This window comes from Syngnathus floridae, chromosome 21 (genome assembly GCF_059516105.1).
Source record: "Syngnathus floridae isolate MCC-2025c chromosome 21, RoL_Sflo_1.0, whole genome shotgun sequence".
In the NCBI taxonomy this organism is placed as follows: domain Eukaryota; kingdom Metazoa; phylum Chordata; class Actinopteri; order Syngnathiformes; family Syngnathidae; genus Syngnathus; species Syngnathus floridae.
This window is the reverse complement of record NC_142433.1, coordinates 122,850-147,789: the sequence shown is the minus strand read 5'-3', so window position 1 is coordinate 147,789 and position 24,940 is coordinate 122,850. Positions and strand designations below refer to the sequence as shown.

Sequence of the window (24,940 nt, the reverse complement as noted above, 5' to 3'; positions counted from 1 at the left end):
TGATTGTCACACACACAGTCTGTTAGTCTGTTAGATTGGCTTGCTGCTCAGTAAACTTATGAAATGAAGTCTAGCAAAAATGACGGGGGGGGGGGGGGGGGGCAGGACTCAAAAGCATGGAGCCTGCCTGCGTGGCTGCCTGCCAGCAATTCTCTACAGGTGGGAAATGGCACACATTGAAATGTAATTTCTGAATACCAAGCACCAGCGGCACATCTTGCCATTTCCCCATCCTTTTTAATATGGTGTGGAAGCTAACCATGGTGTCTTTCCCTGCCTTTTCTTCCTATTGATCTGGCTCTTGTCCCTCATGCGTGCCACTCTCAATTGCCAATGCATTTTTGTGCCCTGCGATTGGCTGGATAGCAGATATCCATCCATCCATCCATCCATCCATCCATCCATCCATCCATCCATCCATCCATCCATCCATCCATCCATCCGTGCAGCCAATTTTGTGTCCACTCCGGTTCGAGTGACGTACAGCAGTTGTTAAATTGCAAGGATAGATAAGGTTGTGAGTCTGACTTGTGTCGTAAAGAATAAAAAGAAGCTCCATTTTTTGGGTTGTTTGCCAACCAACCTCTCCTACTTATCTGAGTCAACCGTGCTTTATTGAACGGAGTGATCTGGAGCTGGTTCAAGATTTCTATCTGACAGCTTTGTGGCAGAGTCGTCGTCGTTCACCTCCCCTCTGCTTTTTCCTCCATGCCGATAGTTGACCTTCTAACATTCCTCTGGGACTTGAGGGAACTTTCTTCTTGTTGCTTCATTACTTCCGACAGCCGGTTTCAGTGGAGAAGGACGCATCTCTGCAACGTGAACCTGTTTTCCGCATTCTTTTGAATGGCCAAGCAGTGGGAACTTGAAATGTGTGCAATGTCCTTTGCATCTCTAAAAACAAAGGCATTTGAAGAACGGCGCTTGCTTGCTTGCTTGCTTGCTTGCTTGCTTGCTTGCTGGCTGGCTTGCTTGCTTGCTTGCTGGCTTGCTTGCTTGCTTGCTGGCTTGCTGGCTTGCTGGCTTGCTGGCTTGCATGCTTGCTTGCTTGCTTGCTTGCTTGCTTGCTTGCTTGTTGACCTCTGATCGACATGTCGGGGTGCTGAGAGTCATTCCAAACGTTCGCATTCTTCCTCGTTGGCCGTTGACTGGCCTGTCTTGAGGAAGAAGAAGCCCAGCTTTGTGTCCCTTGTGGTCCGTCCGGGCTGAGGACTGTCAAAAATGACAAGTGTCCCTCCCATTGTGCCCCCAAATGTCACTTTGTGGAGATTGCTCGCTCGCTCGCTCGCTCGCTCGCTCGCTCGCAGCTTTTGGGACTGGCAATGCCCACGACAAGCAATTGCAAGATGCAAGCTTGCTTTTGCTCAACCTTAAGGAGTCATTGGTCTTATCTAAAAGCTGCTTCAAGCATGCGTGGAAGCTAGATCAATGGATACTTGTTGAAAAATCTCCATATTTGTCTGCGTGTGACTTTTTCAGCTCTTGGAAATGAAGTGGGGCTTTAATAAACTCTTGACTTTTCATCTTATTGCCGCAGTGATAAATGAGCGTCAGTGGGCTAATTAATTGCTCCTAACGTGCGGCGGCGGCGGTGGCAACGCTCCGTTTGTGCGTGTAATGCCCTCTGTCGTGTGTGATTTATCACCTGGGAACTGGCGACGGACGGAGGTGGGGAGGGACTGCTTCATACGAGCTGTTGCCCCCCGACCCCACCCGACCCGTACAGACAACCACTGAAGAGGGCAGCGCTACGGCCTCACCTGCAAATGAAGAGTGATCAAATGAATGATTTCAATTGCACTTCCTTGAGCATTGATTATCTTCACAAATGTTGGGCTTTTTTTATTTGCTGCGCTCTTCCCTTTTTCTCTCCTCTCCTCCTATCCACCAGGGACAGCAGTTCTTGTGATACTGCAACTCATGTCGCAGCATCAGGCCACACAATTGCTACTCTTGGGGAAGTCCTCAGTGTTCATTTGTTTTCATTACAGGACTGAATGACTTCTATCCAGATGAGCTAATAAAAAGAGCCATAGTGACTTGGATTTTTGTTCCAAACTCCATTGATTACTCCCCTCTGTGGTTAAACAATAGCTTTGTTGCAATCAGCCAGCCAACAGTAAATCAAAAACTAAGAGGTTTGCAAAGTCCAATAAGCTTCTTTGAAGGAACCGACACCGGCGTCGGGTGCGCTTCGTCATGAATGAGAGTCGCTGGCCGAGTGCTTTGTGTCATATTGATTTCTGTCATGTGACCCCCCCCTCCCCTTGGTAATTGCATATCCTACCTGGGATGGATGGATGGATGGATGGATGGATGGATGGATGGATGGATGGATGGATGGATGGATGGATGGATGGATGGATGGATGGATGGATGGATGGATGGATGGATGGATGGATGGATGGATGGATGGATGGATGGATGGATGGATGGATGGATGGGCGGATGGATGGATGGGCGGATGGGCGGATGGACGGATGGGCGGATGGACGGATGGGCGGATGGACGGATGGGCGGATGGACGGATGGGCGGATGGATACGCTGCCTGCTCTCAGACATTTGGGCTGAGCTGCCACACCCGTGCTGCTGCTGCTGCTCGAGAATGCACGTTTTTCGGGCTCAAGTTTGGAAAATGAAGGGTGACGCAAAGCTTCTAGACATCACCGAGAGCTTCATCTCGATGGGGGGAGCTTTAGTTGACAGTTGCACGGTTGACGGCAAATAACCCAGGATGTTGGCTCAAATTCATTCAGCCAAAGTATTCTCCGATGAATGTTGCCTTCCCTAATTTTTCGCTCTGCGGGCGGGTATGGGCCTCCCGAGGGAAACGTCGCCGGCCGAGAGCGACGCGCGACGGAAGTGACAAAAGCAATCAGTGGCGTCCCCTCAACCGCCAATAAGATTACATCAATCAATAAGAAGCCCTTATGAGTGATTGGATTTTGTCTGCGTTTTGCCAATGATTAAAGCAGCAGGCCCAATTGCTTTGATAACATCAAGGACCTTGCTGTGTTTGGCGCAGAGAGAGAGGGAGAGGGAGAGAGAGAGAGAGAGAGAGAGAGGGAGAGAGAGAGGTTGGCAGCAGCAGGTGAGCTAAGCCTCATCTTTAATAGCTCAGAAAATGTGCACAAATGTCATCTTTTCATGTTGCTTGAAATCGGATCTTTTTGATGGATCAATCATCTCCCCAATACATAAGCTACGGATATGGATGTTGTATTTATTTTTATGCTTATGTTACGTACTAGAGCTGGGCTGGCTGCCTAAGCTGCAGAAATACAATTGATGTGGAGCTCAAGCAGTAGGGAAACCTGTTGGGTGGGCATTTTAAGGACAGCTTGATCTGGGTGAGTCGGCATTAAGTGGCCGCAGCGTGAGAAAAACAGACATTTATGAGGTCCTTCAACAAGCTTCTCCTCCCTCCCTCCCTCCCTCCCTCAGAAACAGACATAATCCACACTTTGAGTCAATTCTGAGCAAATGAATGGAAAGTCACAAGGCACAGTGCATCTTACGAACCAGTAATGGAGGTCAGTCTTTGTTACTGCTCAGCATTCAAAATCAACCCTAACGAAACAACACACTTGGGATGGATTGACAAGTGACAAATGAGCAGTGAACACAGATGATCGCTAGATAGACAGACAGACAGACAGACAGACAGACAGACAGACAGACATTCAAATGATGCAGCATTGGTGGTCAAATGACTGCATCAACGCTGTAGCTCAAGACAAAGACTTTGGTCACAAGCAGAAGAATCATCTTGAAATCCCTCTTCTTCTGACGTGCTCGAAGCCATGAATAATTTGATCCGTTCAAACAAATCCATTCATCACATGGAATAGAGACGGACAATAAATGATGGCAGGCAGGGCTCGCTAATGTTGCCGCCATGTCTGTGCGTTTTTTCAAAGGCGGCATACGTAATGTGTTGCGAGTAATAGCAGGTTGCGGGATATAATGGACTCCACTAAGGGCGTGCGTGTAAAAAGCACTCCGAGACGAGAGCAGTATTTAAGAAAACTTTTATGATGGGCCTTAAATGCCAAGCCGGGGCGGCGCCTGCTGCCGCCTGCGTGCTTGCCTGCCTGCCTGCCTGCCTGCCTTCCTGCGTGCCTGCCTGCCTGCCTGCCTTTGCCTCGGAGGGGAGACTGCTTCTGAAATGCCAACATTAAGTGCACATTATTCAAATTATTATTACCTGATCAACAGATGCAGCCCCTGCCTCGGATAGTGGCCGGTCACATTCAGCGTGTGCCGTGCCGTGCCGTGCCGTGCTGTGCTGCTCAGCTCTGCGCTGCAAAGAAGTCTGTTTATTTTTCAAATGCGCCCTAGCCCGCCCGCCCGCCCGCACGCCCACCTACACCAGTAGCTGAATGTCACCGCAAAGTGCGGAAGATCTTGCGCTATATCATGATGGACATGGTGACATTGATACGCTCCCAAGCAACAAAGAAATGGACTTCAGTCCAGTGTACATTCACGTACAGGCACTTATCCCAGCCAAAGTCAGGCTTTTTGTTGTTATTCTTTTGACTCTAGTAGAATGCGGTGGCTTTTGTGGCTCATGTCAAAGGGAAGGAAGGATCAGGCGGGCCGACTGACTCATTAATACTCCTCTTGTTTCCTGTCAAAGGTCCGAGGAAATAGAAATGTCTGCCAGGTAGACAAAATACCGTAACAAAAGCTAGCCCCGGCCGGCCAGCCGGCCGGCCGGTGCTTGTCCGGCCGGGTTTTGCTGCTGCGCAGAAGTTGTTGAGTTCCACTCGCCAGAACGTTCCGGATTTTGTGCGCAGAGGCCATAAAAGCTTTCATCAGAAAGGCGTGAGTTCATTATAGACGCAGTGTTTCTCTCTGCCTGCTTTGCTAAGATAAAGCTGACTCTGACCAAGGCGCCATCCCTTCTCTGTCGCCCGTGGCCCTTGCTGAATTGATTTCCGTCATAAAGTCACAATCTTGCCGCACTATACCGACGGCCTTTAATTCATGCCGCTTACAGTGCCAAGGGCGGGCGGGCGGGCGGGCGGCTGGGTGGGTGGGCAGGCGTGCTTGTTGAAGGCTTTATTTACACTCTTGCCGCGCTGGTGCTGCCTTGCATACTGGGCTCACACGGCAAGATGTGGATAAAAGGTTTGAAATGCCAAAAGCTCTTCAAGTTGTCCAGGCAGCATTTAAAGTGTGAACTTGCGTGGGATGCACTACTTATCATGAAAAGGATTGCTGGCTGGTGAAATGTTGCCACTTGGAAAATGCCATCCTTCACGGCCTTCCACCCACTTCAACTCATCCAAGCGTTTGTCTTTGAACTTCTGCTATGATCTTCAAGTATTGGACTCTGCAAACGTTTGACTGCAGCCAAAACAGGGATCGATCGCAACGTATCTGTACCGGAATCATCTCCATTGGCCAAATATGTATAAGAGAAAGCCACGACCCATTTGCCTTCGCTCGAGTATTACAATTCACCTGGCCGCTCCGAGAGACTTTTTTTGCACAACGTATCATCGTGTCGTGGTCTACCCCCGTGTCCTATGCTTTAAAAAGCTTGTTTTGTAAGCACGATAAGCCCATCAATGGCGCTTGACTTTTCGACATGGCCAGTTTAACCGCAGTTTAATGAGAATTTGCAGGCAGGCAGGCAGGCAGGCAGGCAGGCTCGGCCAGGCGGGCGGGCGGGCGGGCGGGAGATGCAAAACTAGCCAGCCCTCTGGGACGCAAGAACACAGTCAAGGGTGTCCAGGCACATGGCTGATGATGAAGGAAAAATCAATGGCTAGAAGTCACTTCAATCACTTGAACTAGATGCTACAGACAACCACCCGCCCGCCCACTTGCCTCTCAGGAGCCAATTTACAGTAGTGTGTGATGACTGTTTGTGTCCCAGATGCTTGAGCTTAGGCCCTTCCTTGCTCATGTCGAATAACCCACAAGTGGGACGATTTGAAACACTCCCTAAACAGGATGCAAACTATTGAGCTGCGCCGCAACGAGCCTTCCTTCAAAATAATAAGCCCATGTGCGGAACACAAAAACCCCATATGGAAATACGGGTGGAGGAACTGTTCAAACAAACAACCCCAGGTAGAAAATTCCAAAGGCCTTTTGGAACAATGTCGGAGGTATAAAAGAACCTCCTGGAAGTCTCTCTTTTTATTTTCCAGCAATTGTGTTGACTTTTTGTGACTGGTCAGCAGGCGAAAAGCGGAAGATCTGCCTTTTGGAACAATGTCGGAGGTATAAAAGAACCTCCTGGCAGTCTCTGTTTTTATTCTCCAACAATCGTGTTGACTTTTTATTACTGGTCAGCAGGTGAAAAGCGGAAGACCAGCAACGGCGATAGATTCGGCCGGATGGCAGTCGGCCGGCTTCGACTCGGCCCGCTTGGACCGCGCTGCCTGCCGTACGACTGGAAGACGGCGAATGTCTGAACGGAACACGATAAGGCTTCATTACCATAAGTGTCTTTTCTCCTATTGATATGGCGGCTAAAACAAAAGGGCAGTCGATTGAAGGTGCCCAGCTGGGGGGTGGCAATACAATGAAATCCCACCCAGGCAGCAGATGGGAAAAGAATACGAGGCTGGAAGGACGGATGGATTCTTTTTTTTTCTTTTTCAGGTGGGATGGGCCCGCAAAGGACCCGCGAGACGGACTCACAAAAGAGAGAATCTGACAGTTGGTCCATTCTGCAGGCGGGCAGGCCATCATCTCCAGAGATGACAAGCTGGCCACAAGCTCCTTCACGTTCACAAAGGCCTCCTTCAAAATTGTGCACACATTTTGACATATTTTTAGACTGGCTGCACTGAGCTTTGGCAGCATAGGGCACCCACTCATTGAAAAACTGCAAAGTGTCTCGCACTGAGCTGCTTTGTGTATGCCCACATGCCAAGTGCAATTCAGGCACTTTGAATGAAAGCAGAAGGCGGAGTCACGCACAAGGTTTTGTTGGGGTGAAAGAAAGAAAGAAAGAAAGAAAGAAAGAAAGAAAGAAAGAAAGAAAGAAAGAAAGAAAGAAAGAAAGAAAGAAAGAAAGAAAGAAAGAAAGAAAGAAAGAAAGAAAGAAAGAAAGAAAGAAATCATTTTAAGAGAAAAAAAATCAATAGCTGACCAACCAATTGCAATGTATTGCATTGAAAACAAAAATTGTTCTATATGCCTATCAATATATCATCACCAAAATGAACAAACACGTGTATATATACAAAGGTATATTTATATCATATATACGTACGTGTATGTATGTTTGTATACATATGTGCGTGTATATGGATGCAGTATTCAGAGACCACTTGATACTCTGACGTGAGTTACTGTACGTTAAATGCATATTTAAGGAAAACACTAAAAGAATCCAAGACCTATCATGGAAAATGCACTTATTTAGCTTTCAAATGCATTTCATGGTACACTTAGAGTCTCCGGGATTGTAGAAAAGTTTAATCTATCCCTCTGGGTGTTGCAGAGATACTTTTCTAATCTGTTTGGGGGGGGGGTATATACTTTTTTTTTATCATTATTATTATTATTTTTTACTGTGTTCAGCTTGATCCGTTTGGAGAACATGCAGACTCCACAAAGGAAGAGCGGAGCCGTAACGGAAAGCCGCAACCTCTGCACTGAGGCCAACGGATGGATGCAGCCTAGCCCCCAGCTGATTTGGGGTAGTAGGTAAGAGACCTTGTTCCTAAGTTGGATTCTTCTCATTTGAGACACTGAGGGGCCCAAATCAATATATGGATAGACAACCCCTGGCAGCCAACAGGACCTTCCCTCTATGTAAACTCGATCAGACAAGACTCGAGGGAACTCCATGCAGCTCCATTGTGCTCCTTGGATTGCTTTGCGGTTCAAGAGTGCCATCTGCTGGACTACCGTGTTGTAACCGCAAAGTAGCCATTTCTTTTTCACCGCTACAAATGTCGTCATGTTTGGTCTGGTCGCCCTTTAATTTCTATTAACCAAGAATAATTGAGTTTTTAAAAGTACACTCATTTCTAACTGTATACACAGTTTAGTTTACAGCAATGTGCAGCAACAATGTCCATTGGAATGAAATCTGTGAGTGCAAAGAGCTTTGTGTCAATACCATAGGTGTTTTTTCACTTAAGTTGTGGAGATTTCTGTCACTGCTCAATAACACCTTACCCCCCCCCCCCCCCCCCCGAGCCATTAAGGTAAGAAATTGACATCAATTCTAGCTGGGAAGTGATCTTTACTTATTTCTCTGGTGTTTCAATCACAAATGTGACAAGCGATCATTTTCACAGTCGGTGCTTAATGGGCTCTAGGTCATGTAGCACGGCAGTGCGACTACCCATCGTTTTTGTGCCTGAGAGTCACACACACACACACACACACACACGTTCCATTTAAAGAGCTTATTCTTTCTGCAAATGTTTAAAACAGAACACGATACATAATTTAATCATAAGAAATATACTATCATTTTAAAATACACATCCCTTCCACTTTGATCCCTATGTTTCCTGCACAATACAATTTCTTCTTTTCCTGCCCACAAGCATGGACAGAATAATACAGGACTGAATATTGGTGGCAAAGTGGTTCTTGGTGGTGGTGGTGGTGGTGGAGACAGTTTCTACATCATGCAGAGCGAGCGAGCGAGCGAGAGAGACAAAGAGAGAGAGAGGGCTCGCAGGGGTCAGCACACAGATACCAAGGCTCTTGTGGCATGGCAGAAGAAGGTGTTTTGGGAGAGTCAGTCACAAAGGTCAAACCTGGAGCTAGAGACCAGCTCTGCTCGCTACTAGCTGAGGGCTCGACTGTCTGTCTGCGGCAGCTCCGCTGAGGGGGCGGCTGGGCCGGGAGGATCATTTGCAGCCGAGTAGGCTTGAGCCTCGTGCGTCGTCGCCGTCTCTGTCCCGTCGTGGTCGTCGTCCTCCTCCTCCTCCTCCTCCTCCTCCTCCTCCTTCTCTTGAGACTGGACCGGCGGGAGTTTGACGGGGCAGAATGCCGAGCCAGTTGGAATGAAGTTGACTTTGTTTTTGTCCGGACAGGAAAAGAGGGCGGCCGACGCCGACTGCCTCGAGCTGAAAGACGGTCAGAACCATTAAAAAAAAAAAAAAAAATTCCATTGGGACGATGTCGGGTTTGGATTCAAAGCATCTGCAGGTATCGCTCGGCTTACCTCATCTCCTCAAAGGCTTTAATCTTTTCGCAACCTTCGGGCGGCTCTCGCTTGAACATGTAGGTGTTGTTGGGTTTGGGGGAAGATGCAAATTTGGGCAGGGGCGAGCTACTTTCGCTGTCTGCAAAGACATGGGAAAAGGATGTTTAAGTAGATTGTGAGACCGAGGCAGTTGAGATGGATCCCGAGAGCCAAACAAACAAACAAACAAACACCAACCAACCCGGACAGCCACCTGACTTTTACACTCACGAAAGCAAAGGTTTTGAACCTTTATCGGGATCATCGAGTAAATCCTCGGCGGTAAAGGGACTGCTGTCGTGTGATCCCGACGGACAGGCGGCGGGTGAGGGGCAGGGCGAGAGGCTGGAGCAACTGCTGGACCGTCCGGGCCCTGATGGAATTTGGATGTCGGTGCCTCTGGAGCTGCTGCGCTGCTGCGGAGGAAAGGGCGCTCGACGGCCATCGGGTACCTCCAGAGACTGCAACAAATCAGGGGGATTCTTTTCTTCGAGTCTCCTCAATGCTGCGCTTGTATTTGTGTCTTGTGCTTTGCTACGAGTACAATACAATACATGAAATGACACATTGATCGACAGAGCGCAACGCTACCTTTAACTCTTCCTTCTCTCCGTTGTCTTTGATAAAGACCTTCTCCAGCTCATGATTGATGCCCTCCATGCTGCTGGGCACCCGAGAGATTGAGGGCTTTGACACCGTTATGTTGTTGGACAGTGGCATCTGGGCGGACTTGGACATGGAAAGGTACTGAGGGACACACACACGCACACGCACACGCACACGCGCGCAAACAGTGTCATGCGCTTCTACTTCAGATTTCTCTCGTTTCTGACGGCAAGGAAATGGACGGAAGAGGGCTTCCGATCCAAATGCTTCGATGAAATGACCTCACTAGTAAATCTCGATGGGCGGTGTTGAAAATGAACGGATACTTTGCCATGACTGTAGCTGCACCGAGTCAGAACAGTGTCACAGTAAAAAACTTTAGAGGGACATGAAACGACTGAGTGAACGACCTCATCTGATGTGTTAGAGTGGACTTGATTCCAGTTTACAGTCATGGAGCAACATTTAAGCGCAAGTCAACCCAAGATGTCAAAACTTCCTGTTTAGTCTGAAATTGGTACATTTACCGAACAGTATTTTTTTTGAAACATTAGCCTACCAAATATTTATTCTTAAAAAAAAAGTTCAAAAGATAGCATTTACTCGCCTAAGGGAGGCGCCATTTTTTTTTTATCTCTAGTTGCAAGTCTATGACGTACAATATGCCGCGTTGAGGGATCGAAATGAGGTCATGATGAAATTAAAGTTGTCTATCAGACTAATTTAATTCATTACTGAATATTCAGTAATTGATTATGCCTCTTTATTTAAAAGCCATTACGAGTTACTAAATGTTATTTAGCAATGACAAACTTACTATTGGATTGAATTGGCTAAATGTAGCGAGTGATCGTTTCCGTCAGAATGTGTGGCAACTCCCACACTGGTACTTGACTCTATCTCGATTCAATGTAATATATCAGTTTTACACATATATATATATATATATATATATATATATATATATATATATATATATATATATATATATATATATATATATATATATATATATATATATATATATATATATATATATATATAGCCGAGACCCACGTGAGGATAACACATTAAACAAACATTTGTCATACAGCTTCTATATGTCAGCCTCTTCATCCATCCATCCATTCATCCATCCATCCGTCCGTCCGTCCGTCCTTCCATCCTTCCTCCCAGACGCGCACGCGCGCTGACTGTTTTTATTCCGAGTGACCCAATTAAATAGGCAAGCAGGTAGTCATCATAACATGTCCAAAGCTATCGTGCTTAAACGGAACAATTTCAGATCCCAACTATTTGAATGATTTCAGGTCAAATTGTCACTGGTCTGTCTTCCTTATCAAATCCAAGACGTTGTATAGCAAAATTGAGCGGTTTATATTTCGCATGACAATTCGACATTTGCATTAGTGGACTAATTTTGATGAAAAACGCCGACCTACTTCGGCTTGTCATCATAATCCTCACCAAAACAAAACGTGGCGTATGATGACAAACGCTGGCAAGCAAACAACGCACACATTTGACATAAGAGGATAATAAATGTTCCGTTTAATGGTTTGACCTAATACATAAGCCGAATAGACTCCAACAACGTCATGCGTAATATTGTCCACGTTGGTATTAGCGCTTTATGCTTCGATGGCCTTATTTGACGATCGAGTAGAGAATTGGTACTAGCATCGCTGCATCTGAGCAGGGAACGACGGACGGACGGGCTCGCGGGCGGGCGGGCGGTATTTAGCTTAGCACCGTGCTATGGAAACCGTGCTAGATAGCTGCGCTGCAAAATCCTCCGCCTTTACCTTGCTTACCTTCGCACCCTGACAATGCCAATGAAGCAACCAAGGAGCCAGATAGATATCCGACCTGCCTGCACGCGGGCTGGCGGGACGGGACCAGGTCACTCCAGCGTCCTTGTTTCCAGCTAACAGAGCAGAGCAGGAGACAGTTAGTTGGGGTGCGCTGGCTGGCTGGCTGGCTGGCCGGCTGGCTGGCTGGCTGGCTCGCTCGCTCGCTGGCTGGCTGGCTGCTTTCCACGCATACAAACGCTCGCTCCTATGGCCCCACGGCTGCGCTGCGCTGCGCTGCGCTGCTGCGTAAGCGAGCCTGTAACCAGACCGCGGTGCAGGAGACAGGAAAAAGCCTGATGAGAACCACACTCGGCTCCTTTTATTTAAGCCGAGCCGTCTTGAAGACGATTGTGACAAATTTAGAAAGTACAGATTCATCTCATTTCAAATGCAGGAAGGAAATCCATACTACTTTATGATTGTACTTTTAACATTTGGTAAAGTAAACATTTCATACAGCTCATCATCAATGAGCTGTATTACTACATTGTTACCACTAATACAATGAGCAAGACCCAAATTGGCTGGAGAGAAGAAGAGTCAATCCGGCACGTTAGTAATTCAGTGTTAAGACTTTCCCCTTCAAACAATAACAAATATATATTTAGCCTGGACTGAAAAGCAGTAAGGCACAGTTGCTTAACACCGTTGACATTGTTTCCGCGTCCAAAATGCAGTGCAAATTAATTAGTTGGCATTTTCTACATGCTTTTGTAAGGAGAATAGCTTTAAAAAAAAAAAAAAAAAATGCCTGAATGAAAATACCATGGCAGCAATGGTGTGGATCATTCCTATACGTATAGTAACAATTCAACTCAATCCAAAAGATGTCATTGTGTCTTCTTCACAGTTTGCGTCTTGTCACTTATTGCCGTTGACGGAGAGGATAGATTCAACAAACTACGTATGTCTTCAATTTGTTTATATGACTTCAAGTAGTTAGATAGAGGGAAAACAAAAAGATTTTGACAGTTGAGTAGGATCCCGTATGGTAACCAAATCTTTTGACACATTTTTGCACTTCACTGCATCAAAAAGAAAGGTTGCAAGTGCTAAATATAATGTCAACAAAGAGGAAAGCTTTATTCTTCATTTGATTGGGTGAAAAGTTGATGAATTGGGGGAGAACAAGTGCTGAACCACTCACTGTATCTTAATGGGTAACCACTGCAGTTAGTGTGATTGTCTTGATGTCTGATTGACAAATAATCTGTGCAGGATGTACAACACGTGTCCAACTCTGAGATCAACTAAAGCCCATTCATGACTCTGAACAGGATATACAGTAGCAAACCAATGCAATACAGACAAAAACATGATTTGGGTTTGGTGAAAACGATCAAATTTGTAGAATGGATTTTTCCAAAGTGAAGTCATAATGAAAATACGTTAGGCTAGAGTTCATGTCCTTGGACAGCAGTACATCGGGAATATAAGGGAAACCTCTCTGCACTGCCTGAACATGAGGTGCCAAAGCGAAGGGGATGTCACCAAGGAGATCAGGGGCCATCGCAGAAGCCTCTGTGACTGAGGAGGACCCATCTTCCACGTTCGTGGGTGATGGAGGAGGAGTTGTGATTGTTTCCACTGGGCGAGCTGGAGCTGGCGCTGGAGCTGGAGCTGGAGCTGGAGCTGGACATGATGGCTTTTATAAAAGAGAAACCATTTGTAAATTCCATTGTGCGGACTATCATTGCGCAGAAATGACCTTTTCCATACATTTATGAATGGAAAAAGCTCACCTTAGATGGCAAGACAATAACATTTGTCGAAGGTTGTGCAATGTTCATCGACTGCACCTTCCGCCTTTGCTCTTCAACTGTTTCTCCTGCAAAGGAACAAGCTAAACATGAATCCAGTGGGCAATGCGGCAGCGGCAGGCAGATTCACCTATTCAGATTTACTGAAATATTTCTTTTTATTATAGTTTGGTTGGGCGGGGATTGCGTGGATCGTTTGGGGAGCCAACCCCTGTCCATTGAAATTCATTCAGACCAAATCGCTGGAGCATTGGTCTGGCTTGCCTTGACACAGTGTTACAATATCAGCGGAGAATAGTAGCAGGCAAACACGTTCCATGTTGTTTACAAAGGATTTGGTGTAAATAAATGCCCCGAAGCAGACCAAAGCCAAATTCCAATATGGAAATGTGTCAATTGAAGTAGACACAGTTCGTTGCAGTAGGTCACGTCAAATGGTGGGGGGATTTTGTTCCCCCAACTTTGATTTTGACACCCGATCTTCAAGGCTACAAAGATCATCTTTCTTACCAATGATTACAAAGCCTCCATCAGCATCCCTCTCTGACGTCGACTTCTTTGTATCTTTACGTAAACCCAGGAAAGAGAACATGGTGCACTGCTCACCCTCACGCCCTGGATTGGTACATTAACAGTCGCGTGTCAAACAGAACAGTCAGTACTATAAAGGGGTCGATTGGAAGCAAAACTACAGTCTGTCGGACTTGCATTGTGGTGAAGTTGCGTAATCAACACTCATCAACTTGTTTTAGTTGTGTATTTAAATGACGTCAAGTAAATGATATATGACGAGCCGTTTGTCGTTACAAAGATATAAGAAATGATCACTTTTGATTTGTTCAGAATTACCGTGTTGTTGTGACCTCTGTTACTCCTTTCCGGGTAGAAACTACATTTACTACCCAGTGTTTCAGTGAGCACAGTAATATTACAATAAATCTCTCCTGATCAAGTTTAGTTATTCTATGTCGTTTCGGGTGAGCTTACGTTCACTCTCTGGCCACACACACACACACACATATATCCTCGAATTCAATTTGGAAATATATATTAAAGATAGATGACGTACCAGTCTTTCTGAATGTTTCTTCCGGAATGAAATATTTAACGGACAGCGGATATGTCGTACAGGAACCTTGGGTATGTTCCATGATATATCCCATTGCTTGCCGCTGAATAAGACTGGTGGAGTCGTCGGTAAAGTCCCGCTCGCGCGGCGCACAGGATATGAGGAAAGTAAGTTGTCAACATTTTGGCGCCGTACACTCGTTCGTTGGGCGTCTTTGTGTGAAGATGTCTAATATGCTGGATTCTCCGAAGCCTCGAATTAACTCATCCATGCTGACGCAATATATTAGCAAACCCGTCTGTTTTGTCGGACATGTTGAGACGGTAACAGTCGTGACTCGAGCACTCCATACGAGCTATTACTTCATGGTTAACGTGCTATATTTGTTTGTTGTTTAGGTACACAACAGCGGGAAAAGCTTCACTGTCGCAGACGGAGAAGGAAGAAGTGTGTGTGTTGAGCTAAATGACCCTGTGAGTATATGATTCCAATCCATCTCAAGGCAGCCCAATTGATCATTTATGTTGCAGCACGCTTTAGATCCGAATGATGACATGTGGAAGCAAGATATGCCTCCAAATTCACAGTGACCATTCTCATACAATTGAGTTCGTGTGAGTCAATGTAGTGTGTCATTTCATTTGTATAGCCTTTCTTTTTTGCCTCAGCAGGCTGGCACTAACAGCACAATGTTTGCACATTCTGGATATTTGTTTCAATTCATTCAAGAAAAAATCAAGTTCATAAATGGATCAAGCCTGAGTTTGGCTTCATTTGTATGTTACAATTTCCAGTGAACAAGGTTATCTATCTATCTATCTATCTATCTATCTATCTATCTATCTATCTATCTCTATCTATCTATCTATCAGCTTGAAGAGGAGCTGTCTGGAATCGTGGAAGTCATTGGAATGGTGTCGAACAAAGGAGCTATAAAGGCCATCACATTTAACATGCTCCGAGACGAGAAGGGCATTCCCTTTGGTAGGTCATGAACATGTCAAATGAGCTCTGATTTGTTCATACTAGTTATGACACTCTGCCCATGTTTGCCACAGACCTGGAACTTTACAACGAAGCTGTAAAGGTCATCCACGATTTCCCCCAGCACTACCCTTTTGACATGGCTGCAAGTAGATAAGCAAGCTTTGTGGTTTTTTTCCCCCCTTTCTCTTTTTTGCTCGTTTTGTTATAAAAAGAAAACAAACAAACATGTATGTCACTGAAAATGTTGCAGAATAAACCGGCACGCGTCGTGCAAGTTTGTCTGTTTGTATGCATACTGAATCACAAAGCCTGCTTTTACTCAGCAACTTTCCAATTTGAGGTCAAAGTAAGACTCTGCTGTTTAAACACACTTTTGCTGTGTCCAAATTGGCAGGCTGCGTCTTCCAAAGCCGATCCGAAAGCTGAGCCCTCCGCCGCACTGGAAGCTCCGCCTACGTAAGCCGCAGTGAATTTGGACAGGCGGACACAAACGAATAGGCAGCGTCGTTCAACGCACAATATGGCGACGCCGTGGCGTCATTTCCGGCCCGTGGAGACTGTCCAAATTCACGCAGCCCTCCAATCTGGCCTGGTTTCAGCCCTCCAATCTGGCCTGGTTTCAGCCCTCCAATCTGGCCCGGTTTCAGCCCTCCAATCTGGCCTGGTTTCTGTGGAGACGGGCCGTGAGTTGAGGCTATGAAAATGTGACCTTCGCAGCCTCTGTTTTGGGGATCAGACCGCCAAGGTGCCTTGGCGCCTGTGGCTCACAATGCACCCTTTGGCCCCTCCCGCAGGTGGCGAGCACATGGTTTGCCCTTTTGGGCTGTGCAACGCATTTGGAGTCTGAAAAGCTTTCCCTCTATAGTTCTCATTAGTGCACCCAAAAGTCTGGCATGTCAGCAACACGCAACTAATACGCATGTTGATACGGAGGCTGGGGCGTGGATAGGCTTCAACTGAATATGGGTCATAAGAGACCAAAAATGGGTGAGGAAATGCCATGTTTTTAACAAATTCTTTTTGAAGTCAGTACTTGGTAGACAAAACTTTAAAAAAAAAAAAAAATGCCAATCTTAAACTGGAGATTTTTACATCTTGGATTAACTTGATTTTGACAAATCCATGCTGGACAGAGGGCAACACTTTTTGTTTTGAGTTTATTTCGTGGTAATAGAATAGAATAGATCTTTATTGTCATTGTCACATGCACAACGAAATTAAAAGTGCCAACTAATCAGTGCATCTGCTAAAATAAAAAAATACAGGCTAAAAGTCTATACAAAGTAAAAACCACACAAAAGGACATACACACAAACAAGTGACATGTAATTAATTGCACAACACATTTTTCGAGGACAAAATATGTTTTGTTTTGTTTTTTAAGATTGTTTTGGGTTTGTGGGGAAAAAGGCAACCGTCAGCCCCAAATGCTTTTCATCGGGCGTCAATTATACGCACATTTTTGCAATTTGCGGGCCGGGCCGGTTACGATGACATGACTAAGCCGAATGATACGCTTACTAATATCGGAGCCGCAAGAGGCTAAAACGCCGAAAACGATGTCCAGCGTATAAATAAATGCCTGCTCCAATATGATTAAATTGGACATTTGCTGGGATTCGGCTAAAATTGAGGGGTGGATGTTTCAGACAAGTCAATCTCTCAAGCAGGAAGTCAAAGTGGAATAGTCAACAGCGCATGCGCGGCTTCTTCAGACTCTGGATGTAAATTCCGCTCAAACGGTAAAGGAGTGAAATTGAATTCGATCTTTAAAACACACAGTCTTGAATGCCTTTGAGTGCGTAAGGAGCACATGTCAGGCTGTTGTTTGACGAAATGTAGCTGTTGCGTCGCCGCCGAGCCGCGCCGCGCCGCCGTTGTTTGCTATGCGTGGTTCCGCACGAGCAGACGTCATTTTACGGGGGAACGCAGCGTTAAAATGCCGTGTTACGAAACGACGTACGTTTCGTAGAGACGTAGGAGCACGTAACAATTCCAGCCCAAGATGAATGGCGATATTGAGTCATCAAGTTCCCGCTGCTCCACTTCGTCCCAAACAATATGTTACGCCGTTCCATTGTGATAGATAGATAGACAGACAGACAGACAGACGTAATGGCTTCCTTCCATCGATGCCCGTATAAAGTCAAAGAGCGTTCGTTGTATGTGCCCGCAGCTGCTGTGCTGTTTTTCTCTCATTTTGGGCCTCAACGACGTCCACTGAACATCATGATGTGTATGTAGACTTTGACGCTTAGAAAGGCGTGCAAGCAAGGCCAAAAAGCACGCCATTCTGCTTCCTAAATCAAACGTACGAATTCAACTGCGAAGACTGAAGAGTATGTACGTCGTGCAATGTAATAGCTCCCGAAGGATCTCTATTATCGATCCAGACCCCCACATACGACATCTGCGCCGTTATGTATTGTTATTGGATGGCCGCTCCATACATGCAGTCAGTATACAACCAATTCACCATTTCCATGATCCCTTGGAAGAGAATGCTTGCAAGATTGCTCATAGCTGATATCCATTTGCTGATCCTGTTTTAGCAACATGGAATTGTTTGAAAAGTGACAAAACAGACGACGAGCGTGATGGCAGCTACGGAAGATGTAACTATGTCCAGTGGGGAGGTACTCGTGGTGAAGACTGATGGTGACGCGAACGCAGAGTATGTCGATAAAAGCCAGGTCATCCTTCAGCTCCAGTCCGTAAGTGCAGGGTGAGTAACTCAACTTGACTGAAAATGACACAATCACACTTGCCACTCCCGATTTGGAGTTGGCAAGAGCTGGATTTACATCCGTGGGGACTGCAGCACTGTCAAGAACATCAAGGGGTTGACCTTCTCTTGAATAATAACCGCCGGACGTGTCACGAACAAATCTTTTGGAATGTCCATATTTCTTCTTGGTACTCTCATTGATTTCAGGCAGGTATGTTCAAAAGGCACAATTATGAACCCAAAGTGCTTTCGTTGCAGAGAAGAGTGTGATGAAACTGCGGTGTCCGTTATGACCGATGAAGGCCATCCGGGTAAGGGGATCACAAGCATGCAAAACACTCTGGCTTATTGCCTGCCGTCTCGCTTCACGTGCGTCTTTTCGTTCTTGTAGAAGAGACTGAGGAAGGTGACGTTGAAATTTGCTGCCCTATAACATGCGGTGACAGTAAAGCAATGTTACTAGTCAAGAAGTTCGTGTGCCCAGGAATCAATGTCAAATGTGTGAAGGTCAGTCGAATTTCATTTCAACCTGCACCCGGGTACCAAGTTGCAGCAACACAAACGTGTGTTTAATAATAACAACAAGGGGGTCATGGGGGGTGTGTGTGTGTGTGTGTGTTTTTGTTCTAATCAACTTATATCTTGCCACCACTCTCTTCCCTAGTTTGACAATCAGCTCATCAGTCCAAAGCAGTTTGTACATATTTCCGGGAAAGCCACTCTGAAAGACTGGAAACGAGCAATCCGGATGGGTGGAGTCATGCTTAGGTGGGCTGTTATTGTCGAGTCTTGACACACTACGTGTACGTACGTCTGCTGCCCCCTCCCAGTCCACCTAACTCCAGATCAGCGGAAGAAAAGAGACGGATCATTCCAAAGCAATGTGCTTGCTTCCACTCTGCTTACTTGATGGGCACCGTTCTTCCTTTATTCATCTTCCTTTTCCTTCTTTTCTTGATGAGTAGCTTCCTTCATTTTCTTGCTTCTCTCCAGAAAGATTATGGATTCAGGCCAACTTGACTTCTATCAACACACGACGTTGTGTACAAACACTTGCCGTAGCACCAAGTTTGACTTGTTAATCAACAACACGCGCTTCCCGCCTGACAGCACTGGACTCTCCTCTACATCCGCTCAAGGTGAGGACCAATGTGTTCTCCCGTCCGATCACTCTTTTGCCTGTACACTTTGGAACGTGCTGGCTTGTGTTGCTCTTTCAGCGCAGGAGTCCTCTGCTAACGGCAAGATAGTAGGAGACGATATGACGGAGGGAGCGGCTGAAACGAGGGACTGCGTCTCAAAGTCGGCAGAATCGCTCCACCACCACCACCACCACCACCACCACGACTCTGGGGAAATCTCAGGTACCGACGGCCTTCTGGTTAGGACGCCCGCCTTTCAAAGATCGCAAATGTATTAGTATATAGTATCTGCATGTTGTCCATAATGTAAGGATAGTATCTGGCCAATATCTGATACTTATGGGAAACCAGGCCCCCTATTAAAAGCTTTAAATAGCTTGCTTGGGGTGACCTTTCACTAATACTGTTTGTTGTATCATGTTGTATGTCTTGGATATTGCGTGAATAAACTCAAACGCACTGTGGTCTGTCTGCTCATGCGTAGAAGACACGCTCAATTTCTGGAAGGGAATTGCCGATGTGGGTTTGCTGGGTGAAGTGGTAACCAAAATCAGTACTGAGCTGTTGGATCTGCTGAACAACTTGCAGCTGCTCAAGGAGTCGGTGGTCTTGCAGAACACAGGTACGGACGTCCCAGCAAAGGACGCTCGCTCGCTCGCTCGCTCGCTCGGAGAATGGTGTTTGCAAAAGCCACGCTCCTTTCTCTCTCTGACGACAATTCCTCCCTCCCTCCCTCCCTCCCTCCCTCCCTCCCTCCCTCCCTCCCTCCCTCCCTCCCTGCTAGAGGTTGCAGCGCTGAGTAACCTTGGCCAGGTGTTTGGACTGCTCAACTCTGTCAAGAAGATGCTGGCCAAGAGGCGGCAGCAGACCCATCCCAGCCAGGCGCAAATTCTTCGAATCCTTTGCAGTGAGTTCCAACGAAACGCGTATTCCGTGTACAAAAGGAATACGTATGTGTACGAGCAACGGATGCATTTGTTGCGCGCAGACCTGGAGTCGCAGTTGGCAGAACAGCGAAAGCAGCAACAGAAACAAGCTCTGCCGTCATGCCCGCCGCACCCTGCTGCCAAAAGTAGCATCAAACGCCAGACAAAGCGGCTTCGGTTGCACAAGCCCCTTGCTAGCGTCGACCGTCAGCCCGCCCAGGTCACCATTCTGTCCCCCATCTCCTTCTCTTCCTTGGCCCAGCCGTTGGCTCTGGCGGACCTACCCATCACCTCCTTGGCCCAGTCGTCCAACGTTGTCACTCTGCTCCCCGCCGGCTCGCAACTTTTCACACGATACGTGCTGACCGGAGACGGAAAAGCCGACGGCGTTACCTTGCACGCGTCTTCCGACCTCACGCTGGTGGATTCGAGTCCCACGCAGGAGTCCAGCCAGTTGAGTACAGTGGTCAAACCCGTGGAGCTGCTCCACCTTAGCCAGCGAGCGCTGTGTGCAGAAGCAGTGGCCGTAGAGGCGGCGCAGGTGCCCGACGGCACCGTCTTGCTGCGGCACGACCGAGAACACGCGCTTCTCCACATGGAGCCACGGTCAGTAGAGGAAGTCGCGGGGCTGCCGGTGCCCGCCGCCGAGTCGGGTCCAGATGAGGCCGCCGGTATCGTTCAGCAGAGGATGGAGGTCACCGTTGCGCAGGAGGCACACTCGCAAATGCAAGGGACACACAAACAAGGGACTCAGAGCCTGGAGTTGGATGCCCATGGACGTGGGCCCGGTGTACAGCTTGTGGTCGTAAGAGAAAAGATTGTGCAAGAAAACCAAGTTCAGGCCAAGTAAACACCTCGTCGTCACAGAAAAACGGAAGGAATAAATTGCTTGTACAAAAGCATTTGGCTCGACTGTATTTCCTTCAGGTGTTGTTGCTTGCATGCATGCATGCATGCTCGCTTCTTTCTTTGGCTCAGCACTCCCCAGCCGCCAGCCCACCTTGTGACGATGGCCTGCTTCATGGATGTAGTATATATATTGAGTCCCAAATATTTGCAGCTACTGTCATTAGGGTGCAGTCAAACGTGCAAAACGTGACCCAATGAGAGCAATTGGACATCGTTCATTAAGGGTTGTCCAATATTCCCCCTGTGAATAATCATAACAGTACTGTCACGTTTGGTTGACCGTCGTAAAGTGAACAAGATTCATTTGTTTTTACCATCAGGAGTTACGTGAGGACGAGAAGAAGCTCGGCGAATGTCACTTGAGCACATTTGAATCCCGTTGAAATGGACTTCTTCAGTCAACCAATGGCTGCGCAGCCTATGACGACATCGGTTGTGACGTTGCCTATTTATGTGCGCGCCGCCAGTCCCATCACACTGGCACACCCGGTGCGATTTGTGAACAAGAAGCGGGCGGGCGTGCGGGCGTGCTTGCGAGCGTGCGTGCGTGCAAAAAAAACAACATTTCTTAGTGTGCGGGACACATTAGTAAGTATTTTGCGTCCATCTGGATTGATCATGACATATGGTGCCTAAATGACTTTTATCTGCGCTGCTAAGAGCAAGATTTCATTTTGTTCTTGTGTTGTGAATCCATTGTCTGTCGTGTATCCCAGCCAGCGTTTTAAGTGAGCAATACGTAGCATGCATATTGCTCACTTCTAAAATGCCGACCGAGGTTATTGTTCGTGCAGGCCAGGGCGGTGTCTTGCCAAGGCAAGGAAGGCTGCTACTGCTGCTGCTGCTGCTGCTGCTGCTCATTGTGTGCGCTTTGTAGCGACCTGATTGGTTGGCTATGGTCTTGATCAAGACCAGTTTGGGCACATTCAAACTGCATTTATCAATGTCGGAATTAACGGTGACGTTGTTCCATTCACTTTGGTCACGAGAACGCAAACGACTTGTTTATCCTATCAACTGTTGTGAGTCCGTCTTTGTTTGCTGCTGCTGCTGCTGCTGATGATGATGATGATGCTGCTGCTGATGCTGCCGTCAAGGCGTCTTTGTTTGATAGTGATTGTCATGCCTGTTACCGATCGAGTGAGGGGCAAACAGGAGTACTGTCGACGAAAATAACACCCATTGATGTATTTAAATGGGTTCATTGACACAACATTAACCGTCAAGCCTGACACTTTTGTAATGAGGTCACGAGAACAAACTGATGTTTGCTCTTCGCGACAAGCGACGAGTCTGCGTTTTAAAGCATCCATTGAAATTGGGCGTGTATGTGAATGTACTCAATGGGAAGCGCGTATATACATGTGTGCGGCGGGTGTATGGGCTATACATATATATATATATATATATATATGTGTGTATATATATGTGTATATATATATATGTGCGTGTGTGCGCGCGCGCATGTTCATTTTTATTTTGAGAATCATATACTGTTAACATGCAACTCGGCAAGAAAGATATTTTCGTTCCAAGAAACGCCCTGAAATCAACTCCATGATGGAAACCCCACCGCCCACCCGCTTTCCCCGAGAAGACAATTGCTTTCTCAAATGCGCAATTATTGTGTAATCTTGTACGCGTTATCTTTTGCCTCTGACTCCCATCGATGGAAACAAAATGTTAGCTTACATCATTTATCCACACAAGATGCATTTGAAATATTTGCTTTTTCACATGGACTTCAAAATAGAACGAAATTGTACGCAATGTGAATGATTCCTGATGCCATGAGCGTTTTTTGTCTTTTTGGGGGGTGCTGTTATGGCAGATGGGCGGTGGTTGGTTGCAATTGCGCAAACGACCGCTGGGTGTCGTCATTGCGCTATATTTCGGCTGCTTTGTTTAGTCAAGCACTGGCTGATCCATCTTACTCCTTTCTACATTTGCTCCTTTTAAGGTCAACCATCCAGCATACTTTTAAGATGGCAGCCCCCAAAGGTGAATATGTCATGTTCATTATAATATTGAAAGACTTTGATTTGCTGATTTGATGAAACACCCCCCCTATAGATATTCAGGTCAAGGAGCTGGACAAGCGGGCCTCTGGCCAGGCCTTTGAGGTTATCCTTGGTGAACCTACCCCAGACACTAAAGGCGACTTCCCCTTGGCCCCTCCAAAGAAAAAGGATGTTTCACTGGAGGAAATTCAGAGGAAGCTGGATGCTGCCGAAGAAAGACGCAAGGTAGAAGAAGCGGCTCATTCACCTAGTTGTACTATAGCGTTTGCCAAGCAAGATATGAAGGAAAAAGGATTGATTGATTTTATCCCCTCCAAATATCTTCCATTGTTCTGTTCAGTTTACTCTTCGTAAAGGAAAATGTTCCATCGCAATAATAATTTGAGAAGAGCCACCTTTTTTTCCCCAGAACCATGAAGCTGAGGTTTTGAAGCATTTAGCAGAAAAACGTGAACATGAAAAAGAAGTGCAACAGAAAGCTATGGAAGAGAACAACAATTTCAGCAAGATGGCTGAGGAGAAACTCAATCAGAAAATGGAAGCCAACCAAGGGAAACGCACAGCAATGATGGCAGCAATGAATGAAAAATTCAAGGAGAAAGTAAGCTTCTTGCTTTGTTAAACTGATATTTTACCTCCATGATCAATGTTGTTGTTTTTCCTTGACAGGACAAAAAATTGGAGGAAGTGCGAAAAAATAAGGAAACCAATCAAACCAACGATGCTTCGGAAGACTGAATGACATCACAAGTCTGAACTACATCATGTGAATGAAATGTCATTTTTGTATTTTACTATTGAATTTTCTCTTGTTGTTGATGTTAGCTATTATATCTGCGTGCACTTCCCACTTGGTCTTTTTTTTGCCATTTCTTTTCTCAAACCAAAAACATCCTTGTGCTTAAAGGATCAGAATTTAAGCGAAAGAGACATTTAAGCGATGTCTGTACAATGATTTCCAAAGGAGAAATAGTGAGCGCTTCCTCGCGTGACGTCATCGAGCAAAACATGGAGAGGAGAGGAGGGGAGGGGAGGGAGGGGTGTGTGGCGCTCGTCCTCATTAAAAGTGGCCATTTCTAAAGGCATTAGTTAGTTCATGATTTCTCCAAAATGAATAGATTAAATAGAAAATGATGAGGGTTTTTTCCAAAAATGACATAAACTGGGCTAGTTAGGGTAAAATGAAGCAGCTTCGCTTTTGTGTCCCTTTCATTTGTGTGGCTACCGATCTCGACACCCATAGTCGTGCTTGCGTACAGTAGGGATCATAAACCTTAACATTTCTTGTGGTCTTGAAAAAGTCTTAAGTTTAGATTGTTTACGTTTCAATAACAAGGGTAGAAAAAGTAGTTCTGAAGACAACAAAAATGGTTTCACAAAGATGGGTGTAGTTTGTTTCACCTGAAGATATGTCTTTATTTCGCTGTTAATCTCAAACTGTATTGCTGTGTGAAGCATGTAATCGGATGTTTCATGAATAACAAATGCATTACTTGTGTAAAGTTAATGAGCAATACATTCAAACATTTTAATTGTATGAGTGAATTTTCTGTTAGTTGTACTGTTAAAAAAAGACTGTTGCCACGTAACAAGATTGCATGTAATCCCTGTTAACCTCACACTTTTGAAATATACTATTTTCACCGATATTTTCCTCATTCTCTGTTTAATTTCCCTGGCTTTCAACGCAAGCTTGGGCGCTGGCTCTCTCTCTCTCGCTCTCTCTCTCGCTCTCTCTATCTATCTATCTCTCTCTCTCT

General features: G+C 46.2%; 5 protein-coding genes and 1 long non-coding RNA gene across 20 annotated transcripts in view; 4 read left to right on the top strand and 2 right to left on the bottom strand.

The window, feature by feature from the left end:
- LOC148379604 (uncharacterized) overlaps window positions 1-10,731 on the top strand; it is a 40,077-nt gene extending 29,346 nt beyond the window's left edge. For 3 of the 4 annotated variants that reach the window (XR_015854853.1, XR_015854852.1, XR_015854854.1), the window contains 3 exons: window positions 6,199-6,241; window positions 6,314-7,678; window positions 9,808-10,731. This is a non-coding gene — a long non-coding RNA (uncharacterized LOC148379604). Of the gene's footprint in view, window positions 1-6,168; window positions 6,242-6,313; window positions 7,679-9,807 lie in introns of all 4 variants that reach the window. The other variant, XR_015854855.1, reaches the window with a different exon arrangement.
- Window positions 8,203-12,550, bottom strand: glcci1a (glucocorticoid induced 1a). 4 transcript variants are annotated; one of them, XM_088364611.1, is made up of 5 exons: window positions 11,591-12,550; window positions 9,771-9,926; window positions 9,430-9,640; window positions 9,159-9,279; window positions 8,203-9,060 (listed from the first exon to the last, which is right to left on the bottom strand). In XM_088364611.1, exons 1-5 carry the CDS (start codon window positions 12,014-12,016, stop codon window positions 8,778-8,780), a joined length of 1,197 nt encoding a protein of 398 aa, XP_088220737.1. In that variant the 5' UTR covers window positions 12,017-12,550; the 3' UTR covers window positions 8,203-8,777. The 4 variants fall into 4 exon arrangements, with proteins under 4 accessions (XP_088220737.1, XP_088220738.1, XP_088220739.1 ...); XM_088364612.1 differs by having other exon boundaries at window positions 11,600-12,550; XM_088364613.1 differs by having other exon boundaries at window positions 9,771-9,908; window positions 11,600-12,550.
- A 147-nt stretch (window positions 12,551-12,697) lies between these two features.
- Window positions 12,698-14,617, bottom strand: umad1 (UBAP1-MVB12-associated (UMA) domain containing 1). Of its 4 annotated transcripts, none has more exons than XM_088364628.1 (4): window positions 14,468-14,617; window positions 13,909-14,013; window positions 13,381-13,466; window positions 12,698-13,283 (listed from the first exon to the last, which is right to left on the bottom strand). In XM_088364628.1, exons 1-4 carry the CDS (start codon window positions 14,559-14,561, stop codon window positions 12,978-12,980), a joined length of 591 nt encoding a protein of 196 aa, XP_088220754.1. In that variant the 5' UTR covers window positions 14,562-14,617; the 3' UTR covers window positions 12,698-12,977. The 4 variants fall into 4 exon arrangements, with proteins under 4 accessions (XP_088220754.1, XP_088220756.1, XP_088220757.1 ...); XM_088364630.1 differs by lacking the exon at window positions 14,468-14,617 and adding an exon at window positions 14,248-14,390; XM_088364631.1 differs by lacking the exon at window positions 14,468-14,617 and adding an exon at window positions 14,227-14,271.
- rpa3 (replication protein A3) lies at window positions 13,989-15,728 on the top strand. 4 transcript variants are annotated; one of them, XM_088364638.1, is made up of 5 exons: window positions 13,989-14,117; window positions 14,530-14,634; window positions 14,866-14,940; window positions 15,340-15,451; window positions 15,526-15,728. In XM_088364638.1, the coding sequence occupies exons 2-5, from the start codon at window positions 14,626-14,628 to the stop codon at window positions 15,606-15,608; spliced, it is 279 nt and encodes a 92-aa protein (XP_088220764.1). In that variant the 5' UTR covers window positions 13,989-14,117; window positions 14,530-14,625; the 3' UTR covers window positions 15,609-15,728. The 4 variants fall into 4 exon arrangements, with proteins under 4 accessions (XP_088220764.1, XP_088220763.1, XP_088220762.1 ...); XM_088364637.1 differs by lacking the exon at window positions 13,989-14,117 and adding an exon at window positions 14,241-14,375; XM_088364636.1 differs by lacking the exon at window positions 13,989-14,117 and having other exon boundaries at window positions 14,302-14,634.
- Window positions 15,729-15,885: 157 nt separating this feature from the next.
- Window positions 15,886-21,149, top strand: gmeb1 (glucocorticoid modulatory element binding protein 1). Of its 3 annotated transcripts, none has more exons than XM_088364608.1 (10): window positions 15,886-17,196; window positions 18,007-18,179; window positions 18,441-18,493; window positions 18,574-18,689; window positions 18,847-18,950; window positions 19,176-19,321; window positions 19,403-19,546; window positions 19,809-19,946; window positions 20,109-20,231; window positions 20,313-21,149. In XM_088364608.1, the coding sequence occupies exons 2-10, from the start codon at window positions 18,052-18,054 to the stop codon at window positions 21,098-21,100; spliced, it is 1,740 nt and encodes a 579-aa protein (XP_088220734.1). In that variant the 5' UTR covers window positions 15,886-17,196; window positions 18,007-18,051; the 3' UTR covers window positions 21,101-21,149. The 3 variants fall into 3 exon arrangements, with proteins under 3 accessions (XP_088220734.1, XP_088220735.1, XP_088220736.1); XM_088364609.1 differs by lacking the exon at window positions 15,886-17,196 and adding an exon at window positions 17,203-17,909; XM_088364610.1 differs by lacking the exon at window positions 15,886-17,196 and having other exon boundaries at window positions 18,030-18,179; window positions 18,574-18,588.
- A 439-nt stretch (window positions 21,150-21,588) lies between these two features.
- On the top strand, window positions 21,589-24,827 carry LOC148379599 (stathmin-like). Its single transcript, XM_088364632.1, has 5 exons — window positions 21,589-21,747; window positions 23,120-23,160; window positions 23,233-23,405; window positions 23,590-23,781; window positions 23,850-24,827. Exons 2-5 carry the CDS (start codon window positions 23,145-23,147, stop codon window positions 23,916-23,918), a joined length of 450 nt encoding a protein of 149 aa, XP_088220758.1. The 5' UTR covers window positions 21,589-21,747; window positions 23,120-23,144; the 3' UTR covers window positions 23,919-24,827.
- The last annotated feature ends 113 nt before the right edge of the window (window positions 24,828-24,940 follow it).

Excerpts from the sequence above, each read along its gene's own strand:
- glcci1a (XM_088364611.1), bottom strand. The coding sequence starts at position 12,016 with ATGAATCTGTACTTTCTAAATTTGTCACAATCGTCTTCAAGACGGCTC. Across the intron at positions 9,641-9,770 it reads GAGAGAAGGAAGAGTTAAAG|TCTCTGGAGGTACCCGATGG; the intron begins GTAGCGTTGCGC and ends GATTTGTTGCAG. Across the intron at positions 9,280-9,429 it reads ACTCGATGATCCCGATAAAG|ACAGCGAAAGTAGCTCGCCC; the intron begins GTTCAAAACCTT and ends ATGTCTTTGCAG.
- umad1 (XM_088364628.1), bottom strand. The coding sequence starts at position 14,561 with ATGGGATATATCATGGAACATACCCAAGGTTCCTGTACGACATATCCG. Across the intron at positions 13,467-13,908 it reads TGGAGGCTTTGTAATCATTG|GAGAAACAGTTGAAGAGCAA; the intron begins GTAAGAAAGATG and ends GTTCCTTTGCAG. Across the intron at positions 13,284-13,380 it reads TTATTGTCTTGCCATCTAAG|CCATCATGTCCAGCTCCAGC; the intron begins GTGAGCTTTTTC and ends CTTTTATAAAAG.
- rpa3 (XM_088364635.1), top strand. The coding sequence starts at position 14,692 with ATGTCTAATATGCTGGATTCTCCGAAGCCTCGAATTAACTCATCCATG. Across the intron at positions 14,791-14,865 it reads TTGTCGGACATGTTGAGACG|GTACACAACAGCGGGAAAAG; the intron begins GTAACAGTCGTG and ends TTTGTTGTTTAG. Across the intron at positions 14,941-15,339 it reads GTGTTGAGCTAAATGACCCT|CTTGAAGAGGAGCTGTCTGG; the intron begins GTGAGTATATGA and ends TCTATCTATCAG.
- gmeb1 (XM_088364608.1), top strand. The coding sequence starts at position 18,052 with ATGGCAGCTACGGAAGATGTAACTATGTCCAGTGGGGAGGTACTCGTG. Across the intron at positions 18,180-18,440 it reads CTCCAGTCCGTAAGTGCAGG|AGAAGAGTGTGATGAAACTG; the intron begins GTGAGTAACTCA and ends CTTTCGTTGCAG. Across the intron at positions 19,547-19,808 it reads CGACTCTGGGGAAATCTCAG|AAGACACGCTCAATTTCTGG; the intron begins GTACCGACGGCC and ends GCTCATGCGTAG.
- LOC148379599 (XM_088364632.1), top strand. Across the intron at positions 23,406-23,589 it reads CTGCCGAAGAAAGACGCAAG|AACCATGAAGCTGAGGTTTT; the intron begins GTAGAAGAAGCG and ends TTTTTTCCCCAG. Across the intron at positions 23,782-23,849 it reads ATGAAAAATTCAAGGAGAAA|GACAAAAAATTGGAGGAAGT; the intron begins GTAAGCTTCTTG and ends TTTCCTTGACAG.